The sequence below is a fragment of the Anopheles merus genome, chromosome 2R (assembly GCF_017562075.2).
Source record: "Anopheles merus strain MAF chromosome 2R, AmerM5.1, whole genome shotgun sequence".
In the NCBI taxonomy this organism is placed as follows: Eukaryota; Metazoa; Arthropoda; class Insecta; order Diptera; family Culicidae; genus Anopheles; species Anopheles merus.
The window spans coordinates 57238223-57253403 of NC_054082.1; the positions used below are offsets into that span (position 1 = coordinate 57238223).

At 39.1% G+C, this 15181-nt stretch overlaps 1 protein-coding gene across 1 annotated transcript; it reads left to right on the forward strand.

Moving 5' to 3' along the window:
* Window positions 1-480: 480 nt before the first annotated feature.
* LOC121589616 (CLIP domain-containing serine protease B9-like) lies at window positions 481-1702 on the forward strand. The gene is made up of 4 exons (XM_041908677.1): window positions 481-596; window positions 704-935; window positions 997-1209; window positions 1290-1702. Exons 1-4 carry the CDS (start codon window positions 515-517, stop codon window positions 1330-1332), a joined length of 570 nt encoding a protein of 189 aa, XP_041764611.1. The 5' UTR covers window positions 481-514; the 3' UTR covers window positions 1333-1702.
* The last annotated feature ends 13479 nt before the right edge of the window (window positions 1703-15181 follow it).

A 15181-nucleotide genomic window follows, 5' to 3' on the forward strand; every position in this document is an offset into this window, starting at 1 on the left:
TCAACAATACGAGGCAAACAAAAAATTGGATGCAGAAAAACCTGATGAAACATACTTTTACAATATTTTCGTATTTTCCACACATTTCAACAGAACTTTTAAGGATTTGAGCGTAATGTTACCATTTCCAGTATTTTTTCTATAAAATTTATAATTTCAATGCATTAACTATATATCACCATACACTTACTTTGAGAATAAAAGAAGCGCAATTAACAGTTTGCCAAGTGAAATATCTGACTGGCAACGGATATCCGCAATCAGCTGAATGCGATGTAAACAAATGAAGCAGTCTTTCCTCGAGTTACGCGAATAATACGTTTTGTAGACATCATTTGTATAAGTCATTTATAAAACTAGATTTTTTGTTTTAAGTAAATTTAGTGTGCAAGTAATTTATTACCGACTGTAATTGGAGAGATTCATATCAGCATAGCTAACGTCATGAGCGCTCTTCACAATCAAGTTGGCTTTGACTTGATTTCATACGAAGCGTATACGTCAATTAGTCCAGATGTGTGTCGCATATGGATTGGCAATGCGTGCAATTTCTGTTTACACAATGTTAGTGACCCTCTGGAGTATTGGTGGACAATGTATGTAAATGCCCTTTCGTAATTGTGGTTTATTGAATGTGTTGCTAATTCACTGACAATGTCGTAAATGTTGTTTTCCTAATTGTTGTGTAACACACTGGTTTCAGGGATATTTCCGGATAAATTGCACACCGAATTCACTGATTTTATCAACAAACAATGCGGAGAGATACCCTACAGTGTTAGAGCACGACCAGTTTTTGGCAGAGTATATGAAAATCCTTGGCTCGTATTATTACGTCATCCTGAAGAAACGTTGCATTTTTGCCACGGGACACTAATTAGCAACAGATATGTGCTTACAACGGCAATCTGTGGTGGGAATGTAGTGACTAATGGGTAAGTAAAAATTTCAACTTATTGCCACTCTAATATCAAGTAATTATAAAAATCTTTCTAGAAACGTCACGGCACTCCAGCAAGCAACTGAGATTGTATTAGGTGAATATGATCTTAGTACTGCAACGGATTGTATAACTACATGGAACTGTTCGTTGCAAACTACTCGAAGATCTATTGATATAGTGAAGATTCATCCTAATTTTACTACTAGCTTTTATGAAAACGATATCGCGTTACTTTTTATGAACGCCTCGGTACAGTTCGACAACAGTTAAGTATAGTAAAACGGTGGAAAAGAAGCTTGTTTTGGCATAAAATACCACTATTTTAACGTTTCTTTTGTGATTGTAGATATTCGTCCAATATGCTTGCCGTTTGTATCCATAGTAGATAGTACTAATGTGCAGCAGCAGACTATATACAATACGATTTGGTCTAATGACAGCATCCCGAGACAAATTTGGATGCGTAACGTTCCTAGAGAAATTTGTCGAGAACAGATAAAGAATCTGTTTGCTTTAACCGAAGGTCATATATGTGCCCGAATCTTTGGTAAACATTCGGTTGATATGAATGGGAGTGCCGGTTCTGCATTGCAGGTCGATTATCATGGCCGCATTTTTGAGTACGGGCTACTATCGGTTGGATTTCCCAACGAAACTAATGCAGCACCTTATTTATATATCGACATAGCAAAGTATATAAACTGGATTCATGAATCTTCGTCCATTTGATTGATAAAACCACAAAAAACCGTTTAAGAGTCAATAAGGTAAACATACATCTTTGTTGTAAAAAATGGGTTCCGAAGATAAATGAAAATCTTTGTAAAGATGTTTAAAACAGTCCGACTCTGAACAATACTATCTATACCAGCCATCGGCAAAGTCCGGCCCACGGGCCACTATCGCAACATTAAATTAAGCCCGCAAAAGAATGGAAGAAACTATTCATTTACAAATTATTGAAGATCTTTTTGCGCAATATTTTATACTATCGTACTCTTTACAGTTTAATACTATGTATGTTAGATCCTATGTTAGATATGTATGCTAATCTATGTTAGAGTAGAGCTTTTGTATCATGTTGGTCCAGAAAAAAAATCGATGGAACACGGGTGACTGATGTTGAACCAATTTGCGAATTAGAGTGTCACATCGAAATCCTGCCGAAATTCACCTGAAATGATCTCATTGAGTTTTGGCGACATGGTTTACCGCTGCGAAGCCAGTGGATGCGATTTCTAATTCCTGATCTATTTATTCTAGTTTCACAGGTACTATTACACTGTTTGTACGGTTGCATTGATCTCGCAGCCCACCTAACGCAGTAATGTAGCCACTTGTCCCTCTGTCTTCATTTTTAGCTTCTTTTGGAACCTCAAAAATGATCCTGGGCTTTCTTTCGATGCTTTGATTGTTGCCCAATAGTGCCAAGATGTTGGCGACCCAAATGCCAAAACGGGCTTATACGACGACTTTGCGATGGGAGAGCATTTAACTTCGTCAACGCAATATATGCAATACAAAATTTTAGCTATAGTGAAATAGCTCCATACATTTTCCTCGCGGTAATATTTTTTCTACTATATATTCTCCTTAAATTTACTCAAATCAGTTGGTTGCCTTTTTATCTATTTTAGAGATATTTTCGATCGTATTTGAAAGCCAAACTGAAAATTAAAAAAACCCTGTTGTAGTAATTTAAATGTAATAAAAATGCATTTTTCTGGCCCGCGGCTCTCGATCATTAACTAAATTTGGCTCTTTACTTCGTAAAGTTTGCCGACCGCTGATCTATACCGTTTCAAAATGGTGGTACCGCGGTTCATTTCACATTACATTTATTCTCCGCGACCTATTGCTGACGAGCCATTGAAAATGTGTTGCTGAGTGATAGAGGGGAGGGGATGCGTGGGAGGTAGGCATGTGTATTGCATGTTAATTTACGTGTGAAAAAAAACTTTTGTTTGCAATTTTGTTTGGATAACTTCCAAATAAAATAACTGTACCAGTATTGGGCAGATTAGTACAGCAGTTTCACAAAAACTGCTCGTACATTTGCAATTTTTATTATTTTTCACAACAGTGACTATAAACTATCGAACTTTTGGTCGATAAACTATCGTATTATGCTGTAAGTTTTTATTTGCCGATAGAAATGTATTTTGTTAGATTTAAAGATTCGTGGAAATGCAAACACTGTTTTTGTTCATATTTTCGGGGGTTTGTTCAGTGCTCCTATTTTCGGCAACGCGAATACGGGTCGGAAAATTGTTTTACACACTTTCATTGTTCTACTGCTCTGGTTTTCTTAGTAATTAAACTTGCTGAACAATTGGCTGACAGCAAATCTGACAAACAATTTTTAACTCTGCATATTTTTGGTTTGATGTTTTAAAAACTATGCAAGGAAATTAAGTGAAACTTCGTATATGAATAACAAATGAACATATCTCTATTTAAAAAATATGTGTTGAGACAATTTTCAATGCGTTTTTCCATGATTTCACGTTTTTAGTTACCCTGTCTGAAACAGGTAGGGGAAGGTAGGTAAAGACGGAAACCTTAAGGAAAATGTTGATAATCTAGAGATATATGAATGCAGCGACCATGAAAATGTGCAGGCCTTATGCTTCTATCGATTTTTACATCTTTTCATGAAATAAAGAAAAGGTTTTTCTCGTGCAATTTTGAAATGTTCGGGTAAGGCGGATAATCCCATAGAATCTCTCATCTATTCCTCAACGATGTCATATACAGTAGGTGACCACTAACTAGATGTGTTTTAACTGTAGTGCTTTTTAACTGGAGGTTCACTAACTGGAGTGATTCTCAGTTAACGAACACTTAAACGGTAAGGCCCGTGTCTGTGCTCCATCGCATGCGATTTTATCGCACGTGCTGTCAAACGCTTTTTCGTATAATATTGCGATTATTTGGATGATTTTAATAATATAACGATTATGAAAAATTAAGTTGAGATTGTTCCTACAAAACACCACACATTTAGTTTGACAGATAAAATCGGATGCGGCGTCCGACGAAATCAAATTTTTTTGATTCCGTCGTACGACGAAATCGCACGTCCGACGTTATCTGTCAAATCCCATATAAAATTTTGACAGGCCTTCCGATAAAATCGCATCCGACGGAGCACAGACACGGGCCTAAAACATGAAACATCCGGAATCTCACGAAGAGAAATTTGTCGCAAATGTGCATTTTTAAAACAAATTTAGGGTCTTTTGCCTACGTTTGCTATTAATTTATATTATTACACGAATTACTATACTTTATATCAACATAATTGAAAAAAAAAAGTTTGGTATGTTATTCCAGCCAACGCCAATCAAAACAATCAATCCATAGAAACGTCACTCCAGTTATCGAACATTGGGGACCTTCACGATTCTAGTTAGTTTTTTGTATGGAGTTTGACAGTTGGCGGCTGAAATCATGTAAACACTCCATACAAAACCACAGTATGGTTTTGTCTCGCCACAAAGCTAGAATTAGATTCGAGTACCTGCTCGAAAACACGGGTTTGTTTACATTTACCCCAAGGAGCATTAAAGAGATCACATGGTGGAATCTAGAATCAATGTGTATATAGTCCAGGTGGTCTCATAGCATGTTTTTTATAACCAAATTTGAATATCACTTTTTGACAGGATGAGTGAAAACTTTTGTTCAAACAAGCTTTCTGAAGGCATGACGAATACACAAAACACTCTTAAAATCTTCATTCAGAAACAGAAGCGATAAAAATCTGTCTTCTAAATTCATACACCTTGGGATAAGCCCACCTGTACATTATACGCACTTAGATAGCTGCTCGAAAACTGATATACAATGCAAAAAGCTGACAGGCTGAAATTTCAGCCTACGAGCTTAAAACGGAAAGGCCCCCATTGTTCGTTAACTGGAGCTTGTTTACCTCTCAGTTAGCGGTCACCTACTGTAAATGTCTCTTCTTTTTATTGATTAAATTTGTCCAAGTCGTGACTGACTGATATAAGAAGTAAAATAAATCAACATATTCATTCATCTTTCCCTACAACAAAGTGTCCGTCTTTCTCGCTTGGTGTCTGGATGTTTAACCAGAAAACAACATTTTTATTGCTTTCATTCTCGTTCTTTCGCCAGTTATTTTCCTAATAACCATGACAACTCATTAATGTAATAAAACTTCCGAAAATATATACAATGCAAGTTACAGAACTTAAGATACGCAGTAGTGAAATTAGACCCACAAGGGTGTGCATGATTGAAAGATTGTTTTCTTCATGAATTTAAACAATATTGCATACAGGAGAACGTCGAATTTCCGGGGACGGATTGCATGAATTTGACAGTTGGCGAACATTTTCTGCGATGAACCGGTTAACAAAAACATTTGTTGTACAGCATTCTAGTGTCTAGTGATACTTTTTAACTTCATTTTTGATAAAAAAAAAACAATTTTAAATCTATTGTTATTGATTCAAAAAATATTCTACTAGTGTGATAATCGATTATTTTGATGTGAATTTCTAGTAAAACCAATGAATTTTTAAAATTTCATATGAATTTGACATTTCTTGGACCATTTATCCGTCGAAATCAATTAACCGGCATCCGAGCTTCTCGGATTATCGACGTTCTACTGTATATTACATATATTATGGTAAAAATGTTCTCAAATGTGTTGTTCAAACTTTCAGTTAGGATGGAAATTTGCCCGTTTCAAATATTTATGAGAAGTGTTCATCTGTCCAGTATTTAAACAATCGTATCGCCGTTATAGTTCTAGCGATGCATAACTTCAATGCGAAACCATACAACAGTACATAGGGAATGAGAAAGCTCTCCAAGCGTGGAAGCTCCACTGGTTGGGTATCCCACAAACAGATGGTGCCACCAGCTTTTTGCCATTCTTAGAATGCATGAGTCGTTTGCCGTCTGCTAAACGAAGTCTTTCTATATTCCGTTGAGGTAGAGAGCTTGAGCCGTTTAGAACCCGTTTAGCGGTCGTTTAGTGGATTTTTGGGATGTGGTGTAATGGGTGATGGAGAAACATAAAATGGACCAAAAAATGTCATATCTTAATGATATATTTTAGTAAAAAAGGTAGAATTTTATTCTACACCAAACTCTCCAATACTTCTACCCCATCCCCCCCCCCCCCCTGCTCACCCAACATCCCTCAACTGAGGCCCGCGGGAATATTTTCCACTCTAATCTAGCCCCGACCCTAAACGAGTTTGACATCATTGCTCTAGATCGTAAGGCCAAAAATACACGAAAAGGAATTTCGCGCCTGCGGAATTCCGCTTGCTAAAAAATGTATGGATATGACGGTTCGGGAAAGTTGCCGATGACACTTTGTATATGGGTTTGACAGCAGGCGGAATTCCGCGGCCGCGAAATTCCGGTCCGTGTATTTTCGGCCTAAGAGAATCAGTCCAGCGGAATAAATTGGTAGTGTGTGTGTGTAATCAACGTAAAGGCCGGGGGACATTGTTCGTACTCGCTAGTGTAATCTAGATTTTCACTACCGCATCTGGCTGCGGCAGACCGAACTTTTTTTGGTCGTCGAGCGAATGGTCGTGCCGATTCTAAAATTTAAGTTGTTTTTTCATCATTTTTTGAAGCGAAAATGGATGAAATACTTGCACAACATATTCATCTTATTAACAGAGCTAAAACACCTTTACTGGTTGATGGTTGAAAGAGGAATGAACATTTTATTAACTACATTCTGTTAACACTATTTCATAGAGTACTATGATCAATTGTACACCAGTATCTCATAGCATACTTAAATCAATTGTAAACTTCAACATCCCGCCTCAATTGATCAATCCTAGCATCGTTCGTAGTTTGCCAAATCTTGGTGCAGGAAGACCTTTCGTCATCATGTCAGCTATTTGTTCTTCAGTTGGCTGATATTGAAGTTTGATCTGTTTCTGTTGAATAAGGTCTCTGAGGAAGAAATATTGTATATCAATATGTTTCATTCTTCTATGTTTCCTTGGCTCTTCACATATAGCAATGCATGGTTGGTTATCTTCATACATAGTCACTGGTAAAGGAACAGTAACATTGAGCGTTTTCAAAAGGTTTACCACCCATACAGCTTCACAGCTAGCTTGACAAAGAGCCATCAATTCTGCCTCAGTAGTCGATAGTGCTACAGAGGTTTGTTTTCTTGTAGCCCACGAAATCGTTGCATCTTGTAGTTTCAACACGTATCCTGAAACAGATCGCCGGTCATTTGGATCATTTCCCCAATCTGCATCAGCATATACAGAAAGTATTTCCTGATCTGTTGACTTCCGAAACACCAAACTGTAATCGACGGTAGCTTGAAGATACCTCAAAATGCGCTTCAGATGTGTCCAATGTTCTTCAGTGGCACAACACTGAAAACTAGCAAAATAACATACCGCTGCGCAGATATCTGGTCTCGATGTAACCATTAGATACATTAAGCATCCAATCAATTCCTTATACGGCTTCTTCGTGAAATATGTTGGATCTTCACACTTAAGCAGCTTTAAATGCCATGGGAATTCCAGAAGGTTTACAATCGGCCATCCCAAATCGTTGTAAGATTTTCTTCACGTATTGCTTCTGGTCGATCGTCATAACTCCAGTTGTTCTATTTCGATTGATGTTTAATCCCAAAAAACACCGCACTTCAGCTAGGTCCTTCATTTCAAATTCTTTGGATAGCTTTTCCTTCAAACATTTTATCGCCGTTATCGAGTTTCCAACAATCAGGATGTCATCTACATATATAACTAGATAAATGATTACCTCTCCTTTTGACCAGTAGTAAAGACACTGATCATGTCCACTTCGTTCAAAACTAATGCTAGTGATAAACGTATGGAATCGCAAATTCCAGCTCCGAGACGCTTGTTTCAATCCATAAATGGCTTTGTTCAGTTTGCAGACCAGTCCATCTCCCGCCTCAAAGCCAGACGGTTGCCTCATATAAATTTCTTCGGTCAGGCCGCCATTCAGGAACGCAGTCTTCACATCCATTTGATGAACATGTAGATTTCGCTGATTTGCCAGGGCCAACAATATTCTCAAGGTCGTCATCTTCGCCACAGGAGAATATGTTTCCGAATAATCAAATCCTTTCATCTGCGTAAACCCCTTCGCAACAAGTCGAGCTTTGTACCGGTCAATTTTTCCTTCACCATCACGCTTGATAGTGAACACCCATTTATTGCCGACAGGGCGTCGACCAGCAGGTAGTTCTGTAAGGGTCCACGTTTGATTCTTCTTCAGCGATTCCAATTCGGCCTCGATTGCTTTCTCCCAAAGTGACCAATCATCTCGCTTTTTCAATTCGTCTATATCACTTGGAATGCTGTCTACATACTCTTCAGCACTCAACGCAAACGCTGAAATATTGTAGTCCTTGTGCCAGTCAGGAGGTACACGATTTCTAGCACTTCGACGTACACCGTTTTCTTTGCAAATACCTTCAGCAGTTTCGTCAACCAACGTACTATCCAGATCTTCATCCGAAGTAGCTTCCACATCATCGTTGTTTTCTGATAATACATCGTTGTGTTCTGATAATACATCGTTGTGTTCTGATTGTACACCGTTGTTACAGTTCACTGCCTGAACTAATTCTGGTGGTTGGACTCGTTCATAAAGTACAACTTGTTCATCTTTTTCAATTTTCATGTTATCAGATGAAACGTCTCTGTTTATGCATTCGTTGAAAACTATATCTCTTGCAACAAACACCTTCTTTCCGTTCCAAACGCGATACCCATTTGGAGCGTAGCCAACAAAAATCGCCTTCTCGGATTTCACATCCAGCTTCTTGCGTTTTTGCTTGGGGATATGAACGAAACATTCTGAACCAAAAATGCGAAGGTTACTTACATTTGGCTTCCTTGCATTCCAGACTTCAAAAGGTGTGCGATTTCCATCCAGGGCAACAGTCGGGCTGCGGTTGATTAGGTATACTGCCGCATATACTGCTTCACCCCACAAATTTTCCGATACGTTACTTCCAGCCAACATCGCACGTACTTTTTCGACAATGGTTCTATTCATCCGTTCACTCAATCCATTTTGCTCCGGTGTATACGGAACCGTCATCTCGAGCCTGATGCCACGTTGCCGACAGAAAGATTTCATTTTCTTGCAGTTATACTCGCCTCCATTATCACAGCGAAAACGACACATCTTGGTTTGGAAATGTGCAGTAGCCATAGCTTCGTACGTCTCCAAATAATCGACAGCTTCATCCTTCGACTTCATCAGATAAACAACTGTCTGATGACTGAAGTCGTCCGTGAAAGTGATGAAGTACCGCATACCGTCCCACGTCGAAGGTGAGATGGGACCACAGACGTCGCTATGCACTAACTCTAACGGACGTGTAGTCCGCTTTCCTTCGCGACTTACAAATGGTTCTCGAGTTTGTTTTCCAGCCAAGCATGGTTCACATATCACTGATTTCGAGCTTTCATAATTTTCGCTGCCTTCTAGATCCAATCCATCTACCATTTTCTTGTCGATTAGCTTCATCAGATTTCTATTCCCAATGTGTCCGAAACGTTGATGCCACAGCTGCAACTCCATGGAAACCTTTCCCGTTACCATAGCAGCATTTGGTGTTGCTAGGTAATGAAAGTCCATCGCGTACAGCACACCAACCTGCTTACCGGTAGCAACGACACCTTGATCAGCATCTTCAACGGTTACTTTACCTTTATGGAAAACCACCTTCTTTTCCGAATTTTCCAGCCGACGTAAAGACATCAAATTCAGCGTCAGCTCTGGAACAAAAAGAACGTTTTCCATGCGGATTTCAATTTTCTTACCATCAACAAACGAGTAAACGTTGATCTCTCCGCGTTGTTTAGCAACCAGGTTGACGCCTTTCTTCGCAGTTGCTATGCAGACGGGCTCATCTAGCATTTCCAGGTTTTTGAATAGTTCTTTTCGATTCACCATATGATCTGAAGCTCCACTATCCAGATACCACCGTTGCAATTTTTCATTCAACGTCGACTCTGATCCTGTCACAAACGATACAGATGTCGTAGCAGCATTGGCCTTCATAGGTTTTCTTTTTTTAAAATTTTCTGCATGCTCTTCACGATGTTCGTTTTTCGGACAGTCAGCTCTCTTGTGCCCGAATCCACCACAGTTGAAGCACTTCAGACGAAATTTTCCTCTGGTCTTTCCAGCAAAAGCAACTTCTTCTGAATTTTGAATGCTCGAACTTCTTCCTCTCCGTTTCGATTCGACATCCAAATACTTGCTTTTCACAAATTCCAGGGTCAGTTTCTCTGATACTGCTTCCATTGCTGTGTTCACAGACTCGTATGAAACCGGCATGGTCAGCATTTGGTGACACACAATGTCCTCCTCGTCCATTTTCGCACCGGTCGACTTGAGCTCTCGAATCAGTTTATCGAAACAAAGGAAGTGAGATTCCAGACTTGAAGATTCGTCATGCTTCATCTCCAGAAGTTTTCGCTTAAGCATGAACCGATTGGTCAAGCTCTTCCGTTCGAAAACTTCATTCAGTCCATCCCAAATTTCCTTCGGACTCCTCTTGTCCTTTATGTATTCCAGGTGACTATCGGCGACAGCTCCGATCAGGACCGAACGACACTTGTTGTCCTGTTTCTTTCGGAACGCCTTCTGCTCCTCCTTCTCCTTCTTTACAGCCGCTGTATCCTCATGCACGATTTCCCAGAAGTCTTCCTCCTCCGCTTCCTTCTCGACACAGTGCGCGATTTCCAACTGTTCCAGGAACGCCAATATCCTGAACTTCCAATTATTGAAACCCGTTCCATCGAAAGGCTTGATCTTGAGGAACTTCTCTTCGTCTCCCATCGTGAGGATTTATTCGAATGGCTTAAAGAATCTTCTAGGCTTGAATTGGGTTATCCTGGGTTATACTGGGTTATACTGGGTTATACTGGGCCCATAACCTATTAACAGAGCTAAAACACCTTTACTGGTTGATGGTTGAAAGAGGAATGAACATTTTATTAACTACATTCTGTTAACACTATTTCATAGAGTACTATGATCAATTGTACACCAGTATCTCATAGCATACTTAAATCAATTGTAAACTTCAACACATCTATCAATTGAATAGCTTTTTCAGTCCAGTTTAAGTAAAAAACAAGGAAAAATAACATATTTTCGAAGCGGCTCCAAATTGTTTGGGAAAATGCTTCGATCAGCCACCGCCAGATGCGCTAGTGAAAATCGAAATTACACTACGGAGTACGATCAAATCCCCTTTTTGTTTTTCTTCGCAAATTCTAATGCGTATTGTTTTATGTACTTCTCACATCTTTTGCACTGATTTAGAAACATATAAAATGATTTTCCTGGGTGTTTTGTCCAATAATTCTCACAAAATCGTGCCTCACACTTCCTTCGCAATTTGTATTTAGAAAAGTTGTTTACATCGAAGCAGCAGTGAACAGAGCTTACTTTGACAGAAGTGTTCGCCTCACTGGTGAATGACAGTACTTTCGTGTGGGACACTTTTGTAACACCAGTGTCACGTCGGTTTGTCGGTGCTTCAACTTCGGCTATAAACTTTATATTCATAGATATTCGACTTACGCCTTGCTTTGGGACATTTTTTCGGTCCCATATACAGTCGTATCTCGGGGGACACCTGTATATACAAGCTAAGATAGCGGCAAGCTATCTCAAAGTGGGTAGAAAGGAAGTGTCGTCATACAGAACATTTGGCCATCAAGGCTTTAGAAAAAAGCAAAAAAGCAGGATCGACTGCAGTTGTCAAATGTATACGGGTATGATAAATGAATTGTTTTCGTTTAACAAATATTTGTATAGCTCTAAAAACTTGTATTTTGCATCTACACTATATAAATCGGCATTTTCAACGTGATATTGCGGCTGCTGCCTATATACAAATATCGACAGCTGTTGTCAAACTGAATCTCAAAATGGCAGCATGCCAAACGCTAAGAAGACACCTCCTCTATATTCCACCTTGACCGTAGCAATAGACGATGCGCAATCTCAGATTGCGCATATATTTATCTGTCAAACGGGTCGGTTTGATATATTTATCTGTCAAAAAAAAATTATATATCTCGGACCAAGGACCGTAAAGATATCAGGTCAAGTTATAAGCCCGTTTTGACAGCTAGGTGGAAGAAGAATCGACGATGAAAACTGACAGTTAGTTTTCCGCGTTTGGCGAACGCTGCAAGTTCTCAAAGGAAAATTTCCATTTTAAATCACGGGCTGTGTTCTAATAAACTAAAATATTCACCCAAATTGATCTCCACCAAATATTGACCATGCAAAACGTAAACAATCCATCAATACATATACAAGCGGAAAACCATCTGTCAAAATCGGAGCCCAGGGGGGGATCGCCTAAAGCGCTATAACTACACCTCATTACACATTCCACCTTGATCTCGGACATATAATCTTGAAAATTTATGCGCAATCTTGGCGCAATCTGAAATTGTATGGAAATGACGTTTATAGCTCAGGGTTGGCTACGGGAAATGACATATATTTTGATAAAACGAATATATGCGCAATCTGAGATTGCGCATCGTGTATTAATACGGTGAAGCTATATGTTCTCGTTGAATCAAAAAGTTGAAAGATTTCGAAGAGAACCCGTTACAGCCGTGAAAGTTTCGGTTGAAATCTTTATTCGCCTTCTAAGGCGACTAAGCCTGCGCTCTGGCACCAATCGAACACGACATCCGACTCGAACAAACCCATATAATCATATGGAGGTGCACTGTCAGACACAAACAAAAAAACAAGACAAACATGTCAAATCCCATACATTTTTCATGTTCGATGTCGTGTTCGATTGGTGCTTAAGGCATTAAATGCCTTCTGAATGCCTTCAAAGCCGTTTAATGCTAGTGGGAAAACTATTGAAGCTTTTTCATCCAGCTGTCAAAACTTTCCCACACATTTTGATCAAATGTTCTGGACGACTCAACCTCTGTATTATATAGACTTTGCTCTGTAATTTGAAAACCCCTCTTATTCGACAGTCCCATCGCTTCTCAAATAAGAGAGAGTTGACTGTATATACAGGCGGTCCCTGAGATACACGGTTGATAGGGACCGTATACGGTGGGACGGTCCCGTGGTACAGTCGTCAACTGAAACGATTCAATATCATGCCCGTCATGAGTTTAATCCTAGAATGGACCGTCCCCCGCAAACTGCCACAAAAAAACGCGTTTCTCAAATTTTCGCGTAAGTCAAATCTCGTAGATTTCTGCCAAAATACAATTGATAACTCGGTAATTTTTATTTAATTTAGTACTTTTATACACTTTACCGCTCATTTGATATGATTCGTGCTGAACATTCTGATAAGTTTGGCTTTTAAGTAGATTATATTTATTAACAGAAACCCAATTTATACTGCATTGAACAATTCTTGACGTACAGTAGAACGTCGATTACCCGGGCAGCTCGGGACCGGACGGTTGCCGGTTAATCGTTTGCACGGATAATGGTCCAAGAAATGTCAAATTCGTATAAAAATTATAAAATTCACTAGATTTATGATTAATTCACCTTGAATCAGACGATTGATCGTTAGTAGAATATTATTTTAATCAATAACTAAAGGTTTAACAGCTGTTTATGAACAAAAATGAATTTCGAATATACCACTAGACACTACAAAGTTGCACAAAAAACTGGTTGCTCACTTGACTATCGCTGCAAATGTTCTCTGTACGTTTGAACTGCTGTCACATTTATGCCCAAGTGCCACAAATCCACTAAACGACCACTAAACGGCTTCTAAACGCCTCAAATTCTCTACCTAAACGGAATATAGAAAGACTTCGTTTAGCAGACGGCAAACGACTCATGCATTCTAAAAATAGCAAAAAAAGCTGGTGGCGCCATCTGTTTGTGGGATACCCAACCTGTGGAGCTTCCTCGCTTGGAGGAGAGCTTTCTCATTTCCTCTGTACTGTTGTATGGTTTCGCATTGAAGTTATGCATCGCTAGAACTAGAACGGCGATACGATTGTTTAAATACTAAACTCCAACGGATACCACCAGTACTGAAGCAAGTGAGATTTGAGTAATGGTCGTTGGTATTGATACCCACGTATCTGACCACACGACCATTCATATAGATTTTTGCTCAGAAAGTTAGAAGGCTATATAGGTCATTATAAGATGAAAGTTGTCGAAACACATTGCAAGAAAAAGATAGCAATATAATGATGAGTTGTAATACGCCATCTATTGATCAAACCAATGAAGCTGTGAAGCTTTCATTTTTTTCCTATGGATATTCAATTTTCCAGTCGTTTAAGCTTAATCTGTGGCGCTTGGGTGGGCACGGTTAAGCCACCCGCCGGTCAATCCACCCCGGATAATCGACGTTCTACTGTAAATTATATTGATTTGGCGCTTGATCTGTCAAATTTAGAAAACCGCCCATCTCCTAATCCGCATAAAGTGGCGCTTTGGCACCAATTGAACACGATATCTGACTCGAACAAACATATATGGAGGTGCACCGACACACACAAACAAACAATCGAAGTCGATAGTAGACAAGTATGTCGAAGACAGTATTGTTGACGAAACCAATACTAGAAATTGCACCCAGAAGCCACCAACTGGCGGTACTATCGAGTCTAACATGTCATTTGAGTTTGTCTGTTAGCGCGTGGCCACGGAGGTGAAAAAATGTTGAATTTTTTTTCAACTTTGTCAAAATTGTTTATCAACCTCAAAAAAAGAGATTTTCTCGTGGCCGCACCAAAAACATACACAAGAACGACGAAAAGCTCCAACATCTGAATATCATCGATATTTTGTTTAAGAAGCACGAAATAGGTACATAAATCAATTAGAATCATGCATTTTAGCATTATTAACATAGCAATAGGTCACAACTGCGCCAAATAGCTGTTTGTTTACGCATTTTCGCGAACGTCAAATTTTGTCACTTTTTGTCAACTTTTGTCAACTTTATTTCCTGGCTACTCCAGATTACAAAATTTTGACAAAAGCTCAAAAATGTGACAAAAGCTCACGTTTTGGAAAAACTGTCAGCATTTTGTCACTCTCATGGCCTTTCGCCTTGAGATGTTAGATACCCACCTGTGCTGTGCGTACCTTGACTGTCAAACGTGTCAACAGTAGATAGAACTCAATTTGGGACATTTTCAAGTTTGTGTGCGTAGTTTGTCTCTTTTTCTT

Coding starts and splice junctions, on each gene's coding strand:
- LOC121589616 (XM_041908677.1), top strand. CDS start 515: ATGTGTGTCGCATATGGATTGGCAATGCGTGCAATTTCTGTTTACACA. Junction 597..703: donor CTGGAGTATTGGTGGACAAT/GTATGTAAATGC, acceptor CACTGGTTTCAG/GGATATTTCCGGATAAATTG. Junction 1,210..1,289: donor TCGGTACAGTTCGACAACAG/TTAAGTATAGTA, acceptor TTGTGATTGTAG/ATATTCGTCCAATATGCTTG.